The sequence below is a fragment of the Lissotriton vulgaris genome, chromosome 12, assembly GCF_964263255.1.
Source record: "Lissotriton vulgaris chromosome 12, aLisVul1.2, whole genome shotgun sequence".
NCBI lineage: Eukaryota > Metazoa > Chordata > Amphibia > Caudata > Salamandridae > Lissotriton > Lissotriton vulgaris.
Window position 1 is genome coordinate 292,570,780 of NC_141700.1, and position 25,901 is coordinate 292,596,680.

Genomic DNA, 25,901 nt, shown 5'->3' on the forward strand with positions numbered 1-25,901 from the left:
CGTGGAAGGCTGCACCATTTCAAGTTTTGAAAGGCTGCGCAGGAGTGGAACCTTCCCAAAACAGTGGTCAGCACAGCTGATGAGGAAAATACTGACCAGCCAACATGGGAAGGGCCTACTATACGTTTTTTAAATAATTGAAGAGCTGACTAAATGTTGATGTGGCACCGGAACCCACTGTGGGGAACAACGAACTTCCCAACATGCCTGCAATTACCAGCATGCATCAGAAAAGACAGACGCAAGTAAGCGTGAGCCCACTAATTGGCATACATATAAAATGAAGCATGCAGTTTAGGAAATCCATGCCGCAACTTTCCAGCTGCCAGATGAAGGGGCCGTAGTCTCGAAACTCGTTGCAAAAAGGAAATAAAAAGCCCGGAAATGCTGCTTCTTTTTCCTGTTTTACAGAACCGAAAGGCTCACATCAGTTGTGAGTGCAACCTTCGAGCAATTGGACAATATATAAATTATCTCTTAGAATAGGTTACCACATTGGATATTTTCTCAAGTTTGCAGTGCCTTACCGCAAGTCCAAGCTATTCTTGATAGTTTTATCTTTTACGTATTAGTTTTTATAATTACTTAGATTTATCGTTAATGTTGTAATGAACTGAAGAACAAAATACAATATTTACCTATTAGTTTTTATAAATACTGATTTATCGTATTGTTGTAATGAACTGAAGAACAAAATTAATACAATTTCCATTCCTATCGAGTAACTATACCTTAAGATTTTCACGGACATACAAATAAAATGCCACCACCACAAAATGAGCGTCAGTCACAAGATTAAATTGCTCATAAAAAAAATGTTGTTAGGTGAGTCTAATTAAAACGGTCACTTCTTCCCAGATGTCTCAAGCACGATGAATAGACTTCATCTTGGGCAGGCGCTTTTGTATCCAGCAAGACTAGTGTGAAAATAGGCAGGGTATGTGTCCAAATCAAATAACTTTCCTCCCTATATACAGGACCCACTGGTAGTTCTGTTTTATGCCTAGCCAACCATGGCCAAAATCAAGACCATATTGAAATTACTCTACAACCAGGATATATAGACTATACCCTCATTGTACGGAAAGGCAAAATAGAAAAATTCCAATTGTCTGCTAAAAGTCTGAACAGACATGAAATGGAGCTTCATTGGGTGGGGGTGGGTCAATGATAAGTGAACTATTTTATTCAACCGTATGTAGCATTTGTGACTGCCTTTTATCAGGAAAAAGCCACAATGAAAGGTGTGCTACATGATCAGAGCTACTATCCATCCTCCTACAGTCCAGCGGGAGGGAGTAGAGTTATTTCCTCAATGCACCCAATTTCCAGGAGGAGACTTGACGAATCTGGGTCTTGCAAGAAAGAGCATTATAGAATTTGAGCCCCAGATTTCTCAGAGTCTACTGGATCAGGTGGGGGATTCAGAGGTTTGAAGGTGGCGGGACCGGTTAATTGAAGAGCACCTCGGTATTCTCTGAATAGAACTTCAGGCAATTTTGAGTCATCCAAGCAGATGTTACACAGACACAGTCTAAAGTTGGCAGAAGCAGACTTCGATTGTTCTTTACAAAATCAGCTGGGTGGCAGTGTAGGAGACCACTTTCACCTAGAGAGTCTAGACTAAGGTTGCAAGTGGGGAGAGGTATACATTAAAGAGTAGAGTAATAAATGCTGATCTATGGGGAACCCCACATACATGGGGCTTCTGGGGAGGCAAAGGGACACAAACAAAATAACTTGTTGCGAGTGGTTCTCCAGCAAGGACCGGATCCAGGACCGAGAAGTGCACCAAATTTCCAGGTGTTTAAGTCTCTCCAGTAGAATCTGATGGGCCCCAGTATCGAAAGACGCAGACAGGTCAAGCAGCACTAGCATTGCCCTGGTCTGTGGTCTCGCGGACACTCCCTGCCACTTCCAGGAACCATTCTAGACTAGGTTAGTGTAAAGCTAACTAGATGAAATATGATCAGGGGTGCACTACTTATAAGAACAAGCATTAGAAATGCAATAGGCCTCGCATTTTAAGAGTTGGAGCTACTGGCATAGCTCAACAGCTACCGGACAGAAATTGCCACTTTGCAGATGTCGAACAGAGCATTGCTCTGTGTAACAGCCTGGAAGTCTAAAACGATGTTGATATCATACAAAATAAAAAGGCAGATCAGGATGACCAGGAGGAACTACGGACGTATTGGGATGGCCAATTCAAGCAAACAATGAGTGGAATCGCCTGTGCATGACCCTAGCACGCAAAGGCAGGAGAATCATACTCCATGCCCCAATAAAAACCCTGTATTTCTAAATGGCACAACGAACAAATGGCAATTCATGGACATGCCAAAGCGGATAGAGGACATAACAGGTCTTGCAGACAGTGCACGCATACAGCCTAGGCTTGACCAAACTAAGGATTATTCACAAGATATTTCTGTTTCAAAAAGGTAGACATTCGCTTAAAATGTAGAGAAGAGAATCAAGATCTATTTTTGACTAATGGAACATGGACCTCTTCGGACCGAACATGGCAGAAGATTTGAATCAAGAGTGAACTGAAAAAAATTGCCATGATTGAAACAGCTGTTCAGAATATGAATGAGCTATGTTTAGTTGCAGTTTAAACAATCATTTCACAAACAACAATGTATTAATCTAGATCAGATGCAAGCGCAATCATTGTCATAATAAACCGAACTGTGAAAAATCAAAAAGAAAGACTGGATCACAACTAGCAACAGTAAAAGACAAACCATGGTCAGTAGAGGGGTCTAATAGATCATGCCCAAAGAGAAAGAAGGCCAAAATTATATAAATCATGGTGGAAAACTGCAACAAAAAAAAAACATACAATAATGATAAAATATTGATCGACAATGTTCAAATCTGCAAAATATTTAATTCAAGCACAACAGTTTAGGCACTGGAGAACAGAAGGATGGCAATATAACATTTGCACCCCAAATGACAGAATGTGTAAAAAATAACAAATACTGCGATGGAAACCTTAATTAAACATGCGTCTATTTCGAGATTCCTACATGAAAAGAAAAATATTTATAGAAATTATTTAACTTGTAGTGTAGGCATAAAATCGATCGCAATGTATGGTCTAAAGTCATCTCAAACTTCCTGAAACATTTCAAATTAACTACGCTTATGCAGAGTTTTTCCCCAACCCGCGCAGAGTTCTGAAAAACTCCACTATGTTGAGTGATGTTTTTCCTCACTTACAAATGTTCAATTTCAGATTGCAGAAAATCTTACACCTGACCACCTCCTTGCAAAATCTCAATGCAAGCGGTCGCAGATGGTCGCTACCGCTCACGTTGAGAAACCTTCCGCTCGAGTGGCAGAAAGAAGCAGCGCCCTCTTGCGCTGCTCATGGTGCTGTTCGCACCGATTTTACAGCGCGGGACAAACACCTGACTTTAAGAATTGGGAAGAATGGTGGGACCCAACACACTTTGCCTCTTACAGAACTTCACGCAGCTGAGGTTTTTGGTCACTATGCAAACTCCGCCTAGGCCTACTTAGGACAGTGGTTTAGCAGGTCACAAGAACACTTTAAAAATGTGATTGGGTCATAGAACAGTTAAATATTCTAAAAATGTACAAATGTAAAAGTGTACACAAATTCATGGGATTACCTTAGATGCAATGATGAACAGTGTGGTTTCTGCGTTCAGTTCAGCCAGTGTCTTTGCAATGTGAGTACCATCAATGTTTGAAACAAACCAAACCCGAGGACCTCCCTTGGAGTATGGCTTCAAGGCTTCAGTCACCATTAAAGGTCCCTTTTAATGAAAACAGGAGCATTATTTTTTTACAAAAGATTCGAAAAATAAAGTTTATACATCCATTTTTTTTTTTTTAAACACACACCACTTACCAAGTCAGATCCACCGATACCAATGTTCACAACATCTGTCATAGACTTTCCGGTGTAACCCTTCCACTCGCCACCACGTACTCGCTGTGATTAAAATAGTACAGGTATTAAACATAATAAGAAATTGGCAATGGACCTTGAAGACGGCTCTTGTACAGACAACAATCACATTACAGATCACAATCCCACTGTGCTGTTTTACTCGTCAGAACATGAAATTCTAAAAATCATGTCTAGTGGTAAGCTACAAAGAGCTCTATTTTTGTTGTGAAGAGCCTAAACATGACATGAAAAACAAGCATTTGCAATGCAATAGGTCTTGCATTAATTAAGTTTGAGCTATTGGCACTGCTAAATATTGCAACACCAATTTCAACAAAACTCTATTAATTGTAGGCCAAAAATGGGTTTATTTTTGTAGCAATGGTGGCATGCTGCGCTTTAGATGAATAGGTTTAAAAGTAAAGTGCGCCATACTGAGATTGCTGCAATAAATTGTGGACGCATTAACAATTGATGCGCGCACAGAGGGCTGGTGGAAGCGCGCGCACAGAGGGCTGGTGGAAGCGCACGCACAGAGGGCTGGTGGAAGCGCACGCACAGAGGGCTGGTGGAAGCGCACGCACAGAGGGCTGGTGGAAGCGCACGCACAGAGGGCTGGTGGTGTGTGCCAGGTAGAAGCGCGCACTGACTGCCACGTTTTAGGTTCCCAGCAACTGAAAACTGACCTTCATCCGATCAATAATTGAACTTTGGGTAGAGTGGGAGGGGGGAAAAGTAACAGACTTACTCATGCATGGGGAACAGTCAAGTGTGGACTGATGCTCTAAATGCACCGCTTTGTGGTATAGCAAATGCTGCGCACAGACTACTGTACTAGATCCAACAACTTTGCTGTCATTCATGACTAAGTAAATTCTTGTTGGGACGAGAAGATCACCTGCATGGTAAAAGAATGGAGGAGCCAAGCCATGAGTGCCAAACTGCATTTGAAACTCGTATTCAGACTTATATTGGCTTAGATGCCACACTAATCTAGAATATGTGCAGAGGCCTAGACCGGTCCCTGTTAATTCAAGGTCCAGAACCAGTTATATGACCTGGGGGGAAGCTCCAAGTGGGCCCTCACAGGGGGCATTAGACTACTGTCCCTAATCTGGGGGTACCACACAAAGTGTTGGTTGCAAAGTAGCAAGTTTAGTGATATTTTGGTGGGACAAGGTATTTTTCTGTGTGAGGGACAGAGGTCTGACCATGATCAAATAAAATTACACCTTAATATGAAAGCCAGAAACGTGTGGATGTTTTTGCACAGGGCCAGAGGGATCCAGTTTTGAAGTTCCTCTCGTGGTTTAGCCCTTCATTAAATGGAGGGTGAGGAAAGCTCCCCCAGACAATGGGGTTGGGGGTACAGATTGGCCTGTATTTCAGTGACAGGACGGTGGAGATCCAGATGCTGATGGGTATAGTATGAAAGGGGGTGGGGTCAGAGGGAGGGGTTAGGAACCCTGGATCCCCTTTGAAATCCAATGAGGTAATTGTTAGTAAAGTGCTGAAAACTAGTTTTTCCTGATCACTGTGATTTCAGGGGTGAGAGTGCAGTTTGTTGTCCAAGGAAAGGAAATTTCGAGGTGGGGCCTGGCCTTTCAGTCCCCTGACTTCGGTATGAGGAAGGAGGACAGCCAGCTGCAGAAATGTCACCTCAGTGTGTTCATGTTTTGGATGTGCCTGCTTTGAGTAAGCCCAGTTACTACCTGTCCAAGGCATCGCCTTGCACAAAGCCTGTGTTCAAGGAGCAGCCAGAAAATTACATTTGAAAGAATCAACCAAAACCAGTTCTGAACCCTTAGACAGTGGATCCACATCCTCCGTCTGGAAAATGTATATATTGAAGGCATTCAAACGGCCCCACTCAATTGCAAGATTTTATTGACCAAGAACTCAGGATATTAAAGAGTCCACCATTGTCTCGAGACCGGTGTGATTAACGTTGGTAAGTGGAGATGAGTCGCCACCATACTGCGCAGGCCTGATCTGCTCAGAGGCCTTGACTGCTGAAGAGAGCTCTATGAATGACTCTGCAACTGCCGTATCAGACATGTTTGGCAACTGGATGGAAGGCCGCCACAGATTAGTGTTACCACACATCTGACTCACCGACAATCTGAACACTGTCCTTAAGCAAGGCTATAGCCCAGTCAGTCTTACAAAGAAACATTACATGCTGAATGCAATAACTAAGCAGCAAGGCAGATTACTTTTTACAATAATTCTGTTTGAAGAAATCCTGTGATAGAAAAGTAATCAGATTGGTAAAATAAAGTAGCCATGTTTCAGATCAACCACTGCAGTTACAGGAGGGGTGGGGGGGAATGGGTAGAGCAACCCCCGCCCCCCCAAAAAAAGAACCCATATCAATCGGCTTTTCGCGAGGAGTCAGCAATGAAACAACCATGCTAAACATTTTAAATGACATTCATGGATACCCAATAAAGGCGAAATGTGTCTCTTGATACATGATGTAACCACTGCTTCAGACACTTGCTAAATTGCACCCTAGGGAATTGTATGAACTTAAAAGGGGAAAGCACTCCAATATCACAAATCTTTAACCAACCACAAATGAATGGGGTTTGAGAATTTTGCTTCAGACCCAGTAACCATCCCCTGCAGTGCAGAGTTTACACAATTTTTAGGGCACCCCGGTGCAAACAATTAAAAGCACGTTTAAGCTGCCAGAGATTTAGATCCTGAAAGTACAACAATTTTGCCCACAATGTTTTTAAGTATAAAATTCTACAGCACTACTAAGCCTTGCTGTTTTACTTCCTCATCTAATATTATTTTTACTAATTCCGCTATTATACGGAATCTACCTCTCACGCTTCTCGCTGCAGTGGGGCTTGGCTGCAGGCAGTATATTGGAATCCTCTTCTAGGGACGCTCGTGATACAAGCTCACATACTTCTAAGTGAGCATTGGACTGCACCCCCAATAATCTTGCTATCCACTACCTGGACATTTACATAAAGATAAAAGACCATGTTGCCTCTGTCCTGATTGAGCATATTTGGCTACGACATCCGTTGGGGAGAGTCCTGCGCTTGGCACATGCAGGTGCTTCCATTCTCACTACTATCGTCCCTGGTGTTTTTATCACAACACCCAGACCAGGATGCTCCGATTCCACATCCTTCTACATTTGGATATTTTCTTCATCTTTCTGGACTTTCCTTTGTATATAGTTCCATATTTTAATTCTACATGTCTAGACAAGCCCCTATGTGACATAAGACGTTATTTTACGTCTTGCCTAGCCTTGAAAAAGTCTTTAGTACTTACCCTTAGTACTGTCGAAACAAGTGTCGGCTGTTTCTTTGTCAAGCTTACTCCCATGGATTTAGAATAAAGAACATAAAAATCTGAACTGCTTTGTTTGTGATGTCGAACCACTACTGATATTGGAAAACCTCTGTTTACTGAGAAACAACCAGGAGATCTATTTTGTCCCGGTTTACTTGTTTGTTAGGAATGTGCTAGTTTTGACCCTCTTGCTTCATCTCTAATATTATGAAATTAGATTACTCAATGCCAACATGCCTAGTTACCAGCAGAAACAAGATTAACCGCATTGTCAGGGATCGAATAGGAACTGTACAAAATAGAATTCCTGGATAAGGGAATCATGTTTAGAAAGGACCGAAACAAAATGTGTGGATTCGATAAATTGTGCATTAGTGCAACTGGCAATCCCAGTTTAAAGTTTAGAACAGCAATAGGTCACCAAAAAGAAACGTTGACACTGGTGAGAGTCGGGGACAATGCCATCACAAAGACATCTAAATTGCATTGATTACTTCTGATAAATAGCCAATCAATTAAATCATACCTGGCAAAACTTCTTGATCTTCTCCAACACAGCATTCACTTCTGGCATCACATCCTTTCCATCAAGCACTATCGGAGTATTGGAACGATTCCGCAGCGCTACGTGAAGCACAGCACGGTTCTGAAATTAAATAAATGGCAAACAAATCAATGCAGTAAAAACATTTAAAAAATTCCAATGTTCCCAAAGGATATATTTGCTTTTCACTTTTCCAGAGGAACTAAATGCTGCCAAGTAAAAAAAAAAATCCTGAACGATCTCAGAATATTGTCCAGTGAATGTTACTAACTACATCAGACACACAAGGGCAACATCAATAGCCTCAACTCTAATGTCATTACGAGCCCAGATGGTCGTTCAAGCTACGCAGAGTTATTTCAGGATTATCAAAGCCACAAATAGCCACCCCTGTGCAGTTTGTGAAGCCAAAACTGAGCTCCCATGCGAATTGCAGCTTCAAACTATAAATAAAAGTGATCAAATATCCATATGATCAGCAAACTACCAAGACCAATATCAGCAAGGAGCTTCTCGCGGAAATGAGACATTGCATTTTTAGGTTTAAAGCTTTTTATTAAGGCAAAAACATAGGAGGTAAGGGAACAAGAGGGGTAAGGGTACATACATTTCAAATGAAAATAGAGCAAAGATCAAAGAATGCGATGGTGGACAGGGCTACTGCAAAGAAAAAGTCAATGAGCAAAATAGTAGGGGCTAAACATGGTTGCCACCATCAAGCAGGCTAAAAAGCGAAAGGCAGAAAAGCAAGAAACCAACTCCACTACCCCCTTGAACCCCTCCCTCCAAACACCCCAACTCACCCCAACACCCTCCCACCCCCCCCGGTCCAGTGCTCAGTAATAATGCTGCCTGCTCTCCCACCCCATCCCCCGCTCCATGAGCCCCCATCCCATGTCTTCTTATTCAGTGTGGACCACCGGCGGTGTCAATCTCAGGAGTCTAAGGTACCTTGGACAGGTGAGTTCTCTGAATTCTGTGGTTAAGAGCGCGTGAAAGGGTTGCCACAACTCGTCAAGTTGTTCCACGTCCCCCGCCACCATAAGCGATAATTTCTCCATACCTAAAACGTGCCAGAGCCTGTGTAACCAGCCCGTGATGGAGGAGACCGTGGTGGTGCGCCAATGAATCAAGATGTTCTGAATCGCCGATCCCAGCGCTATTGCTATTTGCCTGCCTTTGCAGGACTTCAGCGGGTACATCAGCCCATTCGGGAGACCCAGCAGAACATACGCCGGGAAGCGTGGCAATTCAATCTCAAAATGAGCATCGATCTCAATGATCTCCGTCCAGTATTCCTTCAACAAGGGGCAGTCCCAAAGTACATGTGAGAGAGTCCCCTCCTGTCCACATCCCCTCCAACACTCCTTCCCAATATTCTTATTCATTTCGTGTAGCCTCTCCGGGGTATAATACCAATACGTGGACACCTTGGTGAATGTTTCTGTGAGACCTGTGTGATATGCAGAGTGTCTCGCCCGATGTGCAATCTGATCCCACTCCTTATGACTAAGCGTCCTTCCCAGTTCCCTATTCCAGCGTTCCCTACCCGGGTTATAAAAATGAAACGGGGGGGGTTGCAGGAATTTGTAAAGGTCCGTGATCAGCTTCGCATCAGAGGTGCAGGTTACCAACCACCGCTCGTACGGCGTTATCTGGCGATCAGCAGTGCCTCGCACCTGAGGTTGAAGCGCCCAGTGCCTGATCTGCATGCATCATAACCTATCCGTCTCAGTCAGGTGGAACTCCTGCTTCAAATGCTGAAAAGGGACCACTCCCTCAGCGTTATACATCTGGAAGAGCGCTCGGCAACCCGCTTCCCTCCAGTGTGAGAAGGCGCCCGGTTCCAGGCCCGGGGAGAAATCAGGGTTGTCTACTATCGGCGTGAAAGGCGAGGGGAATGTGGTGAGTTCATGAACTTCACCGACCGTAACCCACACCCTCAAGGGGACTCGTGTGACAAAGGAAGCATACAAGTAGGGAGGGCGGTGAATCCGTCGCAAGAATGGCACCTCCTGAAGGGGACGCCCCGCTACTGCCTGGTCTTGAAAGAGCCAATGCTGGTCAGATTCCACTTGCTCCACTCCACCAGGTAGCGCATCTGCGCCGCCTGGAAGTATTTCCGGAGGTCCGGGATGCCAAGACCTCCCGCCTCAGGGGCCAGCGTGGAAATAACCCTCTTCATTCTCGGCTTGCGGCCTTGCCAGATGAAGCGCGCAATGTCGGCTTGCGTCTGTCTGATCCATCCCGTAGGTGGCTGGAGCGGTAAAGCTCGAAAGAGATACAAGATCTGGGGCAGGACCGTCATCTTGACCGCAGCAATCCTGCCGAGCCAGGATAACATGCCTTTACTCCAGCGGCCCAGCTCTTCCTTGATTTTCCTACTAAGGGAGGCGTAATTGGCCGTTACCATCGCCGGCAACGGCGGTGCTAGCAGAATCCCCAGGTAAGGCACCAGGGATGACGACCACTGCATGGGGAAAAGCCTTTGCAAATCTTGTCTTGTATCCGCAGCCAGGGACACATCTAGGGCCACTGACTTGCCCATATTCATCTTAAAGCCCGCCACTTTCGAAAAAGCGTCTAGTTCCTGAATGCACGCCGGGAGGGCCCGTCTTGGATCATCCAGGGTAAAGAGGACATCGTCCGCATAAAGACTGATCGTATGGACATACCACCCCATCTTGACCCCAATCGCATCTGGGTTCTGTCGAATTCTCTGAGCAAACGGCTCCATATAGAGAGCAAAAAGGAGGGGGGAAAGCGGGCATCCCTGCCTGGTACCCCTTTCAATCTCGAAGCTGCGGGAGCTGCACCCATTAACTCTAACTGTAGCCGAAGGAGACTTGTAACAGTTGAAGACCATCGAGCAGAACTTTCCTCCAATACCCATCTTCTGGAGTACCTGCTCGAGATGGGGCCAATGAACGCGATCGGAGGCTTTCTCAGCGTCTACCGCCAGCAACATCCTCTCACCTGGGATCCGCGAGGCTTTCTCCAAGATGTGCGCCACCCTCTTGGTGTTATCGACTGTTTGTCTGCCCGGGACAAAACCAGCCTGATCAGCCTCAACTAGGCCCGGTAGATGCAGGGCCAATCTAGACGCCAGAATCCCTGTGTATAACTTAAGGTCAACATTCAGGAGGGATATAGGCCTGTACGAGCTGCAGAGGGCCTGGTCCTTCCCAGGTTTCGGGATCACTGAGACCGTTGCCCTCAACAGGTCCGGCGGTATAGCCCCCGGCGTGGAGAAGGAGTTAAACAGGCGGGTAAGAATAGGAGCCACAACCGGGCAAAAGGTTTTATAAAACAGGGACGTATAGCCGTCCGGGCCCGGGGCTTTCCCATGTTTGAGCCTGGATATAGCGGATATCACCTCCTCCACATGAATACTGCGTTCTAGATGTTCCACCTGTGCTGGGTCCAGGGCCGGAAGGGCCACTGACTCCAAGTAGTCCGCAGTATCCTGCGGCAAAGGGGGTTCCCCCGTGTAAAGCTCTTCATAGAACCTACGGAACGTCTCCGCCACAGCCGCATCGTCAGACTGCCACCCCATCAGAACCGAGCAGTTCCTTTACCACGTTACGCTGATACGCTATACGGAGTCTATTCGCCAAGAGTTTGCCACACCTATTCCCACCCGTGTAAAACGCGTGTTTCAGATGCAGCGCCGCGTATTCCGCTCTATTTCTAATGCCGACAAGAGCTTCCTGGCAGCCTTCAGTTGTTTCCACACCCTAGGAGCTCCGGTACGGCGATGGACCTGCTCCAATTCTCAGACTATGGAAGTCAGCTCCTCCCTCTTACGTTCTCTCCCTATTCTCTGCCGAGGAGATGGAAATGAACTCCTCAGAACCGCCTTCAATGCCACCCACTGCGTCGCTAGTGAGGTGTCTGAATTATCGTTGTGTGCCTGATACTCCCGGATCGCCTCCTCAATGTGTTTCACAACAGTTTTTTTATGTAAGAGGGTGTCTCTAAGTCGCCATACCCCACGAGAGGGGGGGGGCTGGCGGAAGCGCAAATGTGCCCATGACCGGTGCATGATCAGACAACGACAGGACCCCAATGTCCGCCGCCGTAGCGGAGGCACACATCGGTCCACTGACCAATAAGTGGTCCAACCGTGCATAAGTCCGGTGTGCATGCGAATAGTAAGAATAGTCCCTACTCGTGGGGTGAAGGGTGCGCCAAAGATCATGTAGGTCCATATCAGCGATTCGAGCCTTCCCTGCCTGTGAGAGTTCCCCAGTTTGCGGGTATCGCTGCGCGGACCTATCGAGTGTGGAGTCAAAAACTATATTCAAATCACCCCCCTAGAATGATATGCCTGTCTGGGGAGGCAGTCACGTCCACCAGTGCAGAGTCAAGAAAGCGTTCCTGGCGGTCGTTCGGGCTATATAAAGAGCCGACAGTGAACGTCGTGTCTCCCAGCTTGAGGCGATACGCTAACAGCCTCCCCTTTTGTTCTGCGAATTTGTACAGCACCTCCCCCCTGAAGGAACTTGGTATAAAAAAGGGCCACCCCGCGGTCTTAGATGCAGCAGAGGAGAAGAACTGTGTGGGAAACTTGTTAGAGCGCATCCTGTGACAATCCTGTGGTAGTAAATGAACTGAATGGGTCTCCATTCAGTTCATTACATAAGGCAATACCCTGCGTTTTTAGGATGCAGTCACGAGGAGTGTCAGGCAGATGGCCACTCTTTACAACTGTAGGACAACAATGGGTCTGGCCTTAAGTAAGTTCCTACCTGGTGCACCTTCATAAATGCAGCACATCTTCACAAGAACGTCTGTTGCCATGATTCAGTCTACCACACAAGTTCTGAATGTCAATACAAAACAGCAATACCCTGAAAATATCTTGGCACAAAGGAGATTCACACTTTAGTGGATACTGGCTTAGGGCTTGGCAAGGTAAGATGAAGCACTACTGGGGATGCAATGGTAATGTACTTTACTGCAAGCTTAGAGGAACTGAGGATCGAACACCTTCAGACAAGCATATAAGGCGATCAAACACTCCCTGATGGAAAGTGCAAGGATTGAATACACAGCTGATGGCTTGCAACTTTCCCCACAAACCCTTCTACCTTCACTCACCAAAACCATTCTACTGAAGCAAAATACCTAAGCTTCACACCGTGTGAACCATAAGACGAGTCATAATCGTGACGTTTGCCATCCTTTTTACAACAGAAACCTCAAGCTGGCTTAAAGCCAATTTAGGACTATACAAGTTCCATCAAGCGAGTCAATTCTTCTGTAGATCCCCTGTAGAGCCCAACCCTAGTAATCTGCAGAAAGGAAACTTGCACAATCCCTGTATGATAAGGTATTGCCTTTTGAAGAGTAATCACTAAACAAACATTCAGCAAGCAAACATAACAAATTTAGCGAATAATACCAGTTTACTCCAAGTACATTCTTCAGGCATGTTTCTTATATGCGATTTGAAACCTTTATTTAAAGTTATTAAACAGGTGGGCTGTGAATACAAATCGCAATAGCATGCCCTCCCGAGGTAGCCAGGCATTTCAATTCATAATTTCATAAAGAGGTTGGCATGAAAGCTGTAGGTTTCACAGAGTTCTGAAGGGACATCCAAACGTAATTTATTTGTTTGGACAGGGAAACATGGAAGTTGAATGAAGAGGAAATTAAAAATGCACAGATGTGACAGTAATGTGTCGACAACAGAGATAGTTCTCCGATTAGGGGGATTATACAGGATCTGGCTTCCCCAACAGTTACACCAACCTTACAAGATGAGACCTCGAACAGCAATCCTTTCAACCGCGATAAAACACAGTGCAGATAATGAACCGCCTTCACAAGCTCCATGAATTAAGTCATAGCAGCAAGAAAATGCCTTCCATAACCAAGGAACCAAGGAACCAAAAATTAGAGCCATGCAATGTGTCCCCAAGTTAGGCTGAACTATTAGTTTGTAAATACAACAATCGTGCCCTGTACCCTTAGTCATCGTCATACGTTGCCACACAAAAACAAGTGATTAATTGTTCTACCATTTTACAATAAAAGCTGCAGTCGGACAGAGAATTTACATTGCTGACTTGTTCACACAGGATATATTAAAAACAAGTGTAGTGGCACCAATGCAGACCTGCAATAATCCCCCAAACACCAACCCTTGCAGGTGTCACTGCCATGTTTAGTCGTTTTGGCCTCACTGGGAATCTAGAGGGGTGTGGTGAGGGAGAGTTGGCGAATATACCCAGGTACAAGGAGACTCAAAAGTAAGCAGCTGTACTCACTCTCCTTTTGGAGGTCAGAAATAGGAGTCTTAGTGCACTCTCCACTCACTTGTAGTAAGTGAGAGTTGACCACAAGGCTGATGGTCTGAATAGAGGCTACCATCTTCCTAGGACCGTCACAATAGTCTATATCAAAAACACAAAAGGTGATGGGAGGATGTTTGCAATAAGTCTAACCACTGTCAATCGGTCAATGTAGCATTCCAGCCCACCATTTCCTTGCCCACCATACCACCTCTGATTAGACCCACATATATGCAAGTCACTCTTGACCCTGCTCCAATACAAATAGTCCAACCCAAATTGCCAAGCCACATCCTCTGCACTGAAAAACAAGCAACCAAAGACAGTTTTGCCCCGATTGGGGCTCTTCAATCTGGGGTAGCTTGGTTTCAGTGGCTCAGTGAGCAGTCCCTTTGGGCATACGCAGGTCCCCTTAGAGCATTACATCAAACCCACAAAAAGGGGATGGTTGGTGCTTGCTCACTGTGCCTCTGGAACCTAGCTGCACTGACCGAACAGCCCAAGTCAGGCGAAACTGGCCTTGGGTTGCTTGTGCTCTGGTTCAGAGAGGACCTGGAAAGGGTTAAGTGGTGCTCCTGCGCACAAGGCATTAGGGCGCTACGTTACACCCCTGCTAAAATGAATTGTGAACTTGGCACTCACTATAACATTAATATCCTGGTATCAGACATCTGGGCATCTTCCATTAGAAACCTGAAAATGTATGTGGGTTCCCCTAATTTTGTGGTTCGAACGAACCACACCCTCATGATGGCAGAAATGACCAAGCACAATTGCAGCATATGGGTACGTAAAAAGTGCCTTTGGGACCATAAGGCCCCCCATCATGCCAGAAGGGTAGGTCACCTCTGTATGCCATAGCCACAAACAGTGGGGCGCAACCCCTGCCGTATTTAAAATACTTTGCAATCTGCTTGGGCTGGCTACTTGTGTCAGTCTATTTTGCAATCACTGCTACCAACATCACTTAAGCAGGTAACACTAGGACAACCGCTGACCTTTTGCAATTTGTCCACCATGAAAGTACTACTCCAATTTTTTGCCACATTACATGATCTTTTAGAATAGTGGTTTACAAACTTTTCAGAACCATGACCCATTTTTTAGAAAGAAACGTTTGCGACCTACTTTTAATGGACATGAGGCAGGAGACTAAAATTTAACTAAAGCATCGTGTGGTAGCACACTCATTTTCTATTTAAATACCCACAATATTTGCTGACAGTTTGACCAACGGAAAGTGTGTGGAAATCGTGTTTCAGTGAAGATTTATCATTTGTGAATCACCAAGTAAAGTGACTAGATTCGTTTAAAATCTTGGTTTCCATCACACTTCAGAATTACAAACAAAGGTGCTTAATTTTTACCTTTTCAAACTGCTGACTGTGTACAAGTCCTTTACAGGTATTTACATTTTGTTGCAGAATACAAACAATTACACAGCCTTTCCCTTCTCTCGCCTTATACTCCAGTGATAGTCACAACTCATTTCACTTTCTCCGAGTTTGTAAACACCAATACCCTCACTGAGGAAGGATCACAGGGTTTGCTGACTTGCAGACACTGCTGCTGGGGCTTTTGTTGAGGACCTGTGGGGACGCGGGACCCGCTCTACGGGTGTACCCTACCGCTGACTCTCCGACTACCGCTGCGGGACTGCGAGGCAGAGAACACACCTGCAGCCTCTTCCCGCAGCGGCCACGCCTCCCCGCTTCGAGAGGTACAAGAGTAGTTCAGGCCCTCCGCAAAGCGGGTCGGAGCGAAGCCTGGGCAAAGGGCGGGCCGTTTGAGGCTGTTCGAGGCAGAGAGAGACCGGACCGGGCCATCTCTCTAACTCCCACCTCCTGTAATCTACATCGAAAAGTATGTACTGTTAAATTACTGACTCTGCGACTTTCAAAATATTCTGTCTCATTGACCTTATGTTTATGTTAGAACCTATCTTTCTGTATTTGTTTAATAGGAATAATGGTGTTAACTAGAGGAAACAAAACTAAAGTAGTGGGGGGTGTGGGCAACCTGTTAGGCCCCATGGATGACTTTATTACCAAGGCAAATTCTTTTATTGACCACAGTATTTCTTTGATGGAAGATAGGGTGTCCTTGGACTTAGCGTTCGCCAAGAGATTCTCCATGGGTAACTTGGCAGACGCAAGAACTCCCGCACCAGATAACGCCGGGCAGAGGACCCTTTGTGAGGGCAGGCATAGCCTGCCAAACAATGTGGACCTGTCAGCTTCCCAGCTTTCCGATTCCCAGTTAAGCTCAGATTTAGAAACACCAGAGCTGCTACCTCAAATTACACCTCAAATTACACCAGATGAAAGAAGGCAAGCAAGAGGGGGAGGGAGCAATAAGGAAACGAACGATCTGAAAAATTCCATCCTCAACGAGATCGGTGACATGCCCAGTATGTTAGAGAATCCACCCCCTAGAGCAGAACAGCTAGTAGTCTCTGCGATCATCCATCAGTCTGCACATGACACTCCTGCCCCATTACTCTGGATTCCCCGATTCTTTTATCCTGTAGCAAGGAAACAACCGATAGCAATAACTCCCAGCTGCTAAATAAGATCGCAGACTTCTTAAAATCCTTTCTTGAACCAGTAGAAGCCAGATTAGTGCAGATAGAGAATCAGCTATCCAAGATTACAAACCTCACACAATCCAAACAAGTGTTGGGGGCCCAAAAAACGGGGGGAAATAAACAGAACAAAAATACCCTCCCTAAGTCTGCAGCTACACAAATGAACGTACATATACCCTCAGATGCAACACCTAAATTAACACTCCGACACACTGAATAATAACAGCACAGTGAATCCTTCTACTAATGTTGCCATAACTTTGCCACAGGGAAATGCAGTGTCAATAGTAACACCTGCACCCAAGACATCGGCACCAAAAAAAAGTGGTATCTAAAACTCCGGCGTCTAAAACTCCAGCTTCTAAAACCCCTGCCCCGAAAACCTTGGCCCCAGTACACAATAGAGACGGCCCTAGGGGACCACCTGAAGTTAGATTGTCAGCCGATATGCCACCGGAAGCTTGTCCTTTTGTAGTGGTAATGACAGGAGTGCCGGAGCTAGTGGACCACAATGCTGAACCAATGTGGTCTTTGAAAAATAAGGCCCAACACTGGCTAAATAACAATCGCCCCATACCGCCAACTTGGCAAGGTAGGATTTTGACGGTACGTAGGACACCATGGGTGGGAAATAGCAGAAAAACAATTCCAGGAGATTGCATTGTGATTACATTCGAAGACCCCTGAGTAGTAGATTATATTTGCTCTTGGGACCACACTAGTGTAAATGGAGGTATAGGCACCAAACCACTCATTTTTCTACCTCTCAAGACAGCGTAACGGTCCTTTTTACGATCATGACACCCCCTGGGCTGTAGCAGACCCCTGTCACTTTGAATATGCCAATACAAGGCAAATAGGGGGCCCCCATCATCATGACTATGATAGTTCCTGGCACACAGTGGGGCCACGTTATCAAGGCGGAGGATGGGATAACTGGGGTCCGCACACGCTGAGGATGGCTCAAAGAGAGCCGCCTCGCAGGGATCCCTGGTTCAGCATCTCGACGAGGAACAGATTTAGCGGCCTCGAAATGGTCGACTGACCATTAACGGAGATCGAATCCATTAACTCTAACTTACCCCAGTTAATGCCGAAAACTAAAACAATTTTTTCTACAGACAAGGCTGCGGCGGTTAGCTTAGAGCCACAGCCCATACCTAGCCTCTTTTGGAATGTTGCGGGTTTACGCCCTAAAATTGAGGATGGTACCGCCATGCACTTCCTGGAGCCAGATAAAATCATCTGCCTCCAGGAGACATGGTCTATGACAGAGCTTCACCTCCTGGGCTATAGAACATACTTTACCCCAGCCCTGTGCAGTAGTGTAGGTAGACCCAAGGGAGGGCTAACCACGTATATTGCAAACACCGTGAACCACCAAAGTGTCCATAGTCCACTCCGACCCAAATTTCCAATTACTCTTTTTTCCTTTATGAACAAGGAGTCCATCCTCTTGATTAATCTCTATAATAACTTAGAGGATGGCCAATTCCTGACTCTTCTCGCTAATCTTCAGGAGAAATTAACCCAGTTTTACCAGTCGAAGGCAGGACAAGGGGCAATCCATCTTCTATGGGGAGGGGATTTCAATCTCCACCCATGCCCACAGGTGGAAAAAAATTGCTGCGGGATAGCGGATGAACACGATGCTCCACTTATGCATTTCGCCCATACCAAGGTGGGGATTGCTATGAATAACCGGTTATCTGGCCTGGATCTTGTAAAAGCCAATAGGCCAAGTACAGGCTCAAACTCCCTCCAACCAACATACGTGGGTAGAGGACACCAAACGACAGTTGACTACATTCTCCTGTCGTCTGGACTGCTACGCTTAGCTAGATCCTTCCAGGTTTTGACTAATACACTTAGTGATCATTCCGCTCTGAGGATGGATCTTTACCTGACTGATTCAAAGCCCCTAAATACAGCTATAGCGAAAACTCTTGCCCAGAATAAATTGGAGTTAGGTAAACAAAATGGTTACACATTAAAATAGGGAAAAATAAATCCAACCCAAATTACAAAAAAAAAAAAAATTGTTAAATGCGGTATATCCAAATATAATTAAATGTCTGGATTTAACAGAAAACAGATGAATAAGTCCTAAATAACTTTACCCAAATATTAGAGACAACCAAGGGACTTCACACAGTGAAACCAAGGACCGCAAACCCAATCACTAAAGGGTGGCTTAATCATAGTTGTACTGTGGCCCTAACTAACCTAAAGCTGGCCATGCATAAAACACCCAGAAACCCGGTCCAGATTCAACTCCTTAGGCAGCAATATGGTAGGGAACGCAAACTAAGAATTCACGAATTAAAAGAGAAACTTTGGGACGACCTACATATTAGTGCCGTCTCCAAAAATAGCGAAGCTTTCTGGCGAACCGTCAGATCACCCTACCTAACAGACAATAACAGTCCCAAGATAGAAGTTGCTATAGACTAAGATACATGGGTGTCCCACTTTTCAAAAATCTTTAAAAATACAGTAACAGCAGATGGGACAGAAAACACATCCAACAGTCGAATACCCGATACCCCTGCATTTCGACATTCCCGATCTATTAGTGGCACTGGAAACAAGTAAAAATGGGAAAGCTCCAGGCCCAGACGGGGTCCCAGTGGATCTTTTTAAACACAATTTGGATCTCTGGGCCCCCATTCTTACCAGAGTGTACAGCAGCCGCAAAAGTGGGACTGATAAAATCTTGGACCAATTCCATCATGGTCCCTATTTTTAAAAAAGGGGACCGTCAGGACGTGAAATGCTACCGCCCCATCTCACTGCTGGACTCTGGGCAAGGTCGTTGGCAGGGTAATCCTTGAGCAACTCCAGCAGTGGGCGGAGGAGGGAGGCATTTCAGACCTCCAGTTTGGATTCCGTGAGGGGTTTGGAACGGTAGAGCAGGCCCTCAATCTTAGCTTGCTATTTGGCAAATACACCCAAGCAAAGAAGGACACAGTTTACATGGTCTATGTAGACCTGTCCGCCGCTTTTGATTGAGTCTCGCACGCAAAACTCTGGACAGTCCTAAGACAAATGGGAGTGGATCCCCTCTTTTAGATTTTTTGAGGGAGCTTTATTCTAAAGCATCGGCGAGGGTGCGCTTTGGTGAAAAAGGAGAGCCGACTGCATCTTTTTGGAGTGGAGCGTGGAGTCAGGCAGGGGTGTGTCCTAGCCCCCTTTCTCTTCTCATTGTACACGAACGGCTTGGAGCTAGAGATGTTCAGGGGGCCAGGATCTGCCGCGGGTAAAACAGTGCCTGATTCCCGCTCTGTTCTATGCAGACGATGCCGTCATTCTGGGGCGCGCTCCGCGAGAACTACAGAAATCCCTGAATAGATATACGGACTTCATGGGTGGATTGGACCTACATGTAAATGTCAAAAAAACGTTTGTCATGATAGCAGGCAGGGGGAAAAAAACGAGTAAAGGACATCTATCTCGAAAACCAAAAACTCGAGGTAACAGCCCAGTACCCGTACTTGGGAATCATGATAGATGAAAGGCTGACTTTGAGGCCAGCAGTAGAGGCAAGGTGCCATCTGTTTAAAAGATCCATAGTGGCCCCGATTAGCTTCCCCCAGAGATTGGGGAGGAGGGCACCAGCGGAGCTATTAAAAATTTATAGTGCCAAGTGTCAGGCTATTGCACTGTATGGGGCGGGGGTCTGGGGACACGTAGAAGTTAGCGCCCTCCAGGTGGCAGAAAACACCTTCCTCAGATTCCTTTCAGCAACACCAAGATGCACTTCAAATTACGCATCCCACTTGGAACTCCTTACCTAGAGGATCTGCTAAAGATCCAACCATTGTTGCTGTGGCGGCGCATTTGGACCTCTGACAAAAATGAGCGGACACAGGCAATCGTGGTAGACTCAATGGCTCTCGATCAATCCTCAAAAGTAAAATGGCTTTGGTACATCAGAAACTTCAAGGATCTTGGCATTGAGAAGTACTATCACCAACCTGAAGGCATTATTGACCTTCCAAAGGGAGTGTTGAAACAACTGGCCCTGAGACATTTAGAGTCCTTGAGGTTGACTTCTGAGTCGACAAAACCCTCGGTCCTTCATGCGAATTTGATCCAGGTCACACATTCTATCCAGCCGTACTTAACATTACAGACTAGTACGCATGATAGAATGTTACTGACAAGATTCAGATTGGATCTTTTTCATAGATTAGTAGCCTTTCCCGAGAGAAATAGATGGGATCTAATTCCCCTCCCTGTCCCTGTGATGAGGAATCCATACAGTCCAACATACACACAATACTGTTTTGTAAATTCCACCATCCACAAAGGAAAATCTGGCTACTACCACTATTAAGGCGTTGGGGACTTAGACAGTGTCGTCATGCAATGCTACGTCTCCAACTGCTAGAATCTGAACATGTTTGTTATCTTTCCTTAATTTTCTAAAATGTGACATGAAGCACAGAAAAAACCTGTAAAATGTATCCCGGATCTAGTTCCAGATGACGCAATGAAATAATTTGATACTCTGTTTTAAAATATATTAATTTGTCTTTGCTTAAATTTTATTTTGTAATATGATCACTTGTCTTAGCATGTATTTGTATTTTCAAATGCTGCTTTTATGGTTCTTATGTGCAAAGCCGAATAAAGGAATTATTAATTAATTACCCTCGATAAACAAAAATATTTAAGCAGTAATTTGTCATCAGACATAGCCTGACATTTGACCTCTACCTTTGAAGTAAAGAAATGATCTTTATTAATTTCTTAGAATTTAACTACCCACCAAAAATCTGCTCATGGCCCACCAGTGGGTTGCCACTCAGTTTGGGAAACACAGCTTTGTACTCAGATTATCCATAATTCCCAAAGCAATCCTTACTTCTCCCGTTGTATATATTGTTTAAAATAGGTTATACTCTGCGCTTTAGAGTGCAATTTCTGCCGTTCCTAACTGGGAACCACATGCATACTCCAATTTCACCTTTCCTACCTGGGTCTAGTGTGCTCCAGTGGGTTGCACTACTATGAGAGTAGTAAGAACTTCAAAGGAGAAATGTCATGTATAATGGAGAACCTACGGTTTGTGAATAAACACATTCCTCTACATATGTAGAATTATTTATTTTCTGTATTATGGTTTGCTTCTTTCATGAAATTACGAGATAAATTGTTTAACTTTGGTGCATCGTGCTTCCCCAATGTATTTCAGGCTGGGAGAAAAGTCTGTCAGGTGGATTACATCGAGTTGTATGAATTAAACAAATTAGTAATATTCAGAATAAATACACAATAGACCATCCAGATCATACAAACCAAATATTTACTAAAAACGTTCCACTTTTTTCTGGGAAAATAGGGCTTTGGGGGCGGCCAACCAGCGGTGGCCTGCCCCACCCGGGGGGTTTGGGGGGGGGGGGGGGGGGGGGGGTAGTGCCAGCACCGTCCGTGGGCTGTTTTTGGCAGGTTGGTGCCTTGGGCTGGGGAAATTTTGGGCTGGTGCCCCTTAAAACCGGCCATTTCGTTGTGTAGGCCACCATTTCGTTTGGGTGTCACAGCTGCCGGGCTGGGGGTGGCGGACAAAAGTTATTTTGGGCCCTGGTGCGGTGGTGGTCGGTGGGGGCGGTGTCTGTATCGGGGCCGGGAGTAACAGGGATCGGTTGAGCAAGTAGTGGCGCGCATCGAGGCACAGCAGGGCTTGGACGAGGTGGGCCGCGTAGACTGGTGCGGCTCGACGTGGTGGTAGGGCCGCTGCGGCGGTAGCGTCGCCGAGTGCGTGACATAGGTAGTGGTGGGGGCAGTGCTGGGCCTGGTGGGAGGGCTGCGCGGTCGGGCCGCGGGGCATGGGGCGAACGCGTGGTGGCGGACCTTCCTTGACATGACGGGTGGGAGGGGGCATGGGAGGCCCCGTGGGGGTCTCACGGACAGGGGAGGGCGGGGGTTGGAAGATGCAGATGGTGTGGGGGGCTCGGCGTGGGGGACTTGCCAGTGCTGGAGGAGGCGGAGCATAAAGGGGGGGGGGGGGGAGGGAAGTGAGCTGGATGGGGCCTCGCAGGGGTGGGCGGGGATGGCACCAAGGGAGGGCGGAGGTCGAGAGCCTGGGGGAGAGGGGAGAGTGGTTTTGCGGCGAGTGTGCGATGGGGGGGGGGGGGTTCTGTTTAGGGAGGGGGTGGGGGCGGTGGTGTCCAGCAGGGGCTGGGTGGGGGGGGGGGGGGGGGGGGGGGGGGGGGGGGGGAGGGAGGTTTGTTTTCCCGGCATGCTAAACCCATCTCTGGTGCTGGACTGGGACGCAGAAGTAGGCGCTCGGGAGAGCAGCATGCGGCTCCACGCGGCTGAGAGGATGGGTCGGCTGCCTGGTGCGGGCGGTCACGCTCCCAAGAGGGACCAGTCTTGGAGGCACGACGAGAAGGGGGCGGTGCGCCCCCGCCACCCGAAGGGTCTGTACGGCCGCCGGGGCTGGGGGACGTGGGGTATTATGGACCATTTAATTATGGCCTTATTTATTGCATTGTGATGGCGCAAACTTTGACCAAGGCTGTTGGAGCTTTTCTTGAGGAGAATGGACTGGATACGGGGTTAGTAGGGGGGGCATAGGGTACATTCTAGTACAGGAGGTGTACAGCAACGCTAGCAAAAGAGATGGCTCACTGACAGTTCGCATGTGCAGAGAATGCTTTATTAGGTGGAGTTAACTCTGGGGCGAACAACATGCATGAGGTGGCGATACGGGGGGTAGTACAGAGGTGCGGACAGTGAGGCACCGTTCTGTTCATGAGGCGGAGTGAAAATCGTGGAAGTCCAACATGCAGGAAGTGGTGATACGGGGGTTGCACAGTGGGGCGGATTGGGAGGCACAGTTTTCGGTTCATGAGGCGGGGGCGAATTGAGGGGCGAACAACCTGGATGAGTGGCATGTTACGGGGGGCAGGAATAAGGCGTATGGTATGGCAGCTTTTCATTCCTTGGTGAAAGTGACACTTGTGGGCAAACATCGGGCAGGAGTACGCAGGCGGTGCGTGCAGGGGAGGGGTGGGAGGATGCGGAGGGGACAAACATAGCAATGTGTTGTGGGGCAACTGTGGGGCTAGAGTGACTCTTGTGGGCAGACGGCATGCAAGATACAGCAAGCGGTGCGTTCCAGGTGATGAGTGGCAGGATACGGGGCAGTGCGGAGGAGTGAATGGTGTAGCAGTGGTTTGAGACAGGGGGGTCAGTGACATTCGGGGCAAACAAAGGATCGACTTGTAAGGCGCCGTTCCAGCGTGGGAGGCACAAGGTGATAGTGGGCAGGCGACGGGCAGGAGGCGGCAAGCAGTGAGTTACAGGGGACAAGTGGCATGTGGGGGGGGGCGGTGTGAAGGTCTGGATCTCGTGGCCGAGCGGCTAAGGCGCTGCATACAGTCTCCAGTCTCTGGAGACATGGGTTCGGATTCCACAGCCGCCAAGTTTTAAAGAACGTAGAGTGTGGCACCGTTCCTGTACATGAGGACAAAGGGGTCTGGGGTGCAGGTTGCGAAAGCGGGCAAGCAGTGAGGAGAGGTGGGATGTGAGGAGAGGTGGGATATGGGATACGACGGGACGGACACTTAAATGCAGGGGCAGGATTTCCGTGGGCAGACGTGGCATTTGTGCGGATACGGAGGCAGCGTATTGTACAGGTAGCTCACGGTGTGTTCCAGGGGTCCTGTGCTGCGGGCAGGTTCCGGACAGTTCCGCTCTCGGGTGACGGGTTAATATGGCATTTTGGGCAGCTCGCAGCTCTTCCGTACTCGGTTGGTGGGGTACCGCTTTGACGGATCGAATTCGGGGACAAGGCAGGGCCCAGGGGCTATAGGTGGCCTTTAGAGTGTAGTAGAGAGATTAGCAGCGATGGACAGTTAGTGGAGTGTGACTAGTTTCGTATTGGAGGGATACTTTGATGGAGCAGAGGGGGGATTGAGTTGTAGGCAATAGTAGATAGTGAGTAGTAGAGTGGTTTGGAGTGTATAGCGGATAGAGGGGTGACGAATTGTAGGTGGTGCAATGCCATTGGTGGCGTGCAATTAGGAGGTAGGGAGGGGAATTCTGTGGCGTGGGTGGAATAATCTGTTTTTGTAATGTGGAATTAGAGGGCAGGGGTTAGAGTTATGTGGCATGGATTTGAGTGGCATGGTGTGGAACTGTGTGTAAATCATAAGAAAAATGGGTTTATCATTCCGGCTTCTGTGGGACCTTTGTACTCTGGTTGCTAAACCACATGGTTTTGACCCAACCCCCTTGTCAATTTCTAGATGCAATATCCATGTAAGTATGGGTAGATTTTTTTAACATAGGTACGGGTGACGCTGCTGGAGCGAATTGAAAACGCTGGCCTGAGAGTTGGAAGTATTTAGCAAGGGAGGAGTCCTAAGCCTGGGGCATGTTGTGTTGGGGCAAGCATCAGCGCAGGAAGGCTGCTTTGAGGCGCCCAGGGAATGGGCGGTCTACTGGCCATAGCTTCAGAGGTTGGCTTCGTATGATAATTACTTAAATATGTAATATTTGCAGAATGATTAATTTAGGTCCTCTCTGTACCTTTTGGAATTTAGTGGAAGTTGGGGGCCAGGTCACAGCCTATCTATAGACTGCAAGAACTCTGCAATAGAAACCCCTTCGTGTAGTGTGCAGTAGAGGATGCATTAGATAGTGTAGGTGGATTTAACAATTACACAGCGCTTCTGCAATTTTATGAATCCCAGCCACATTTGGACAGGGCTAAAGGCCTGACACAGAGCCTCTCAGTGTTTGGTTTGCCAGGTGACAAACCAAACACTGAGAAAGGCTCTGTGTCAGGCCTTTAGCCCTGTCCAAATGTGGCTGGGATTCATAGTGTCGGACTGAATTCCGTTTGCTGCATTTTTAGAATTGGAGTTTGGTTCAGAATCTTTTTATCATATACTGGAATTGATATATTACAGACTCAGCGGAGCGCACGGTATTAATGCTAATATTCAAGTTTCCATTTGCACTGGCCGGACATGTGACTGTCTTTGCCCCAGCTTTACTTGCCTTTCAGACGTAATTGGCATTCTTAAAATCTAGCCTTTCTTGCTGGGCAACCCGCTTTCGGGTGCGTCGTGGGGGCGAGCAGTGCTTGGTTGCGGTGGGGCTTTTCATGGCGGACAGGCTCCGACACCGACACCTGATCTGGAGGACTTCTTTCTGGTAGGACGGCCGGGTTTGACGGACTGCCAGCGGCAGCTGGTCGGT

General features: G+C 46.9%; 1 protein-coding gene across 1 annotated transcript in view; it reads right to left on the reverse strand.

Moving 5' to 3' along the window:
• Window positions 1-25,901, reverse strand: part of GPI (glucose-6-phosphate isomerase) — a 93,521-nt gene that overhangs the window by 35,572 nt on the left and 32,048 nt on the right. The window contains exons 4-6 of the mRNA XM_086945081.1: window positions 7,779-7,898; window positions 3,890-3,973; window positions 3,648-3,794 (exon numbers count right to left, since the gene is read on the reverse strand). Coding sequence (XP_086801207.1) covers window positions 3,648-3,794; window positions 3,890-3,973; window positions 7,779-7,898 — 351 coding nt within the window. The remainder of the gene's footprint in view (window positions 1-3,647; window positions 3,795-3,889; window positions 3,974-7,778; window positions 7,899-25,901) is intronic.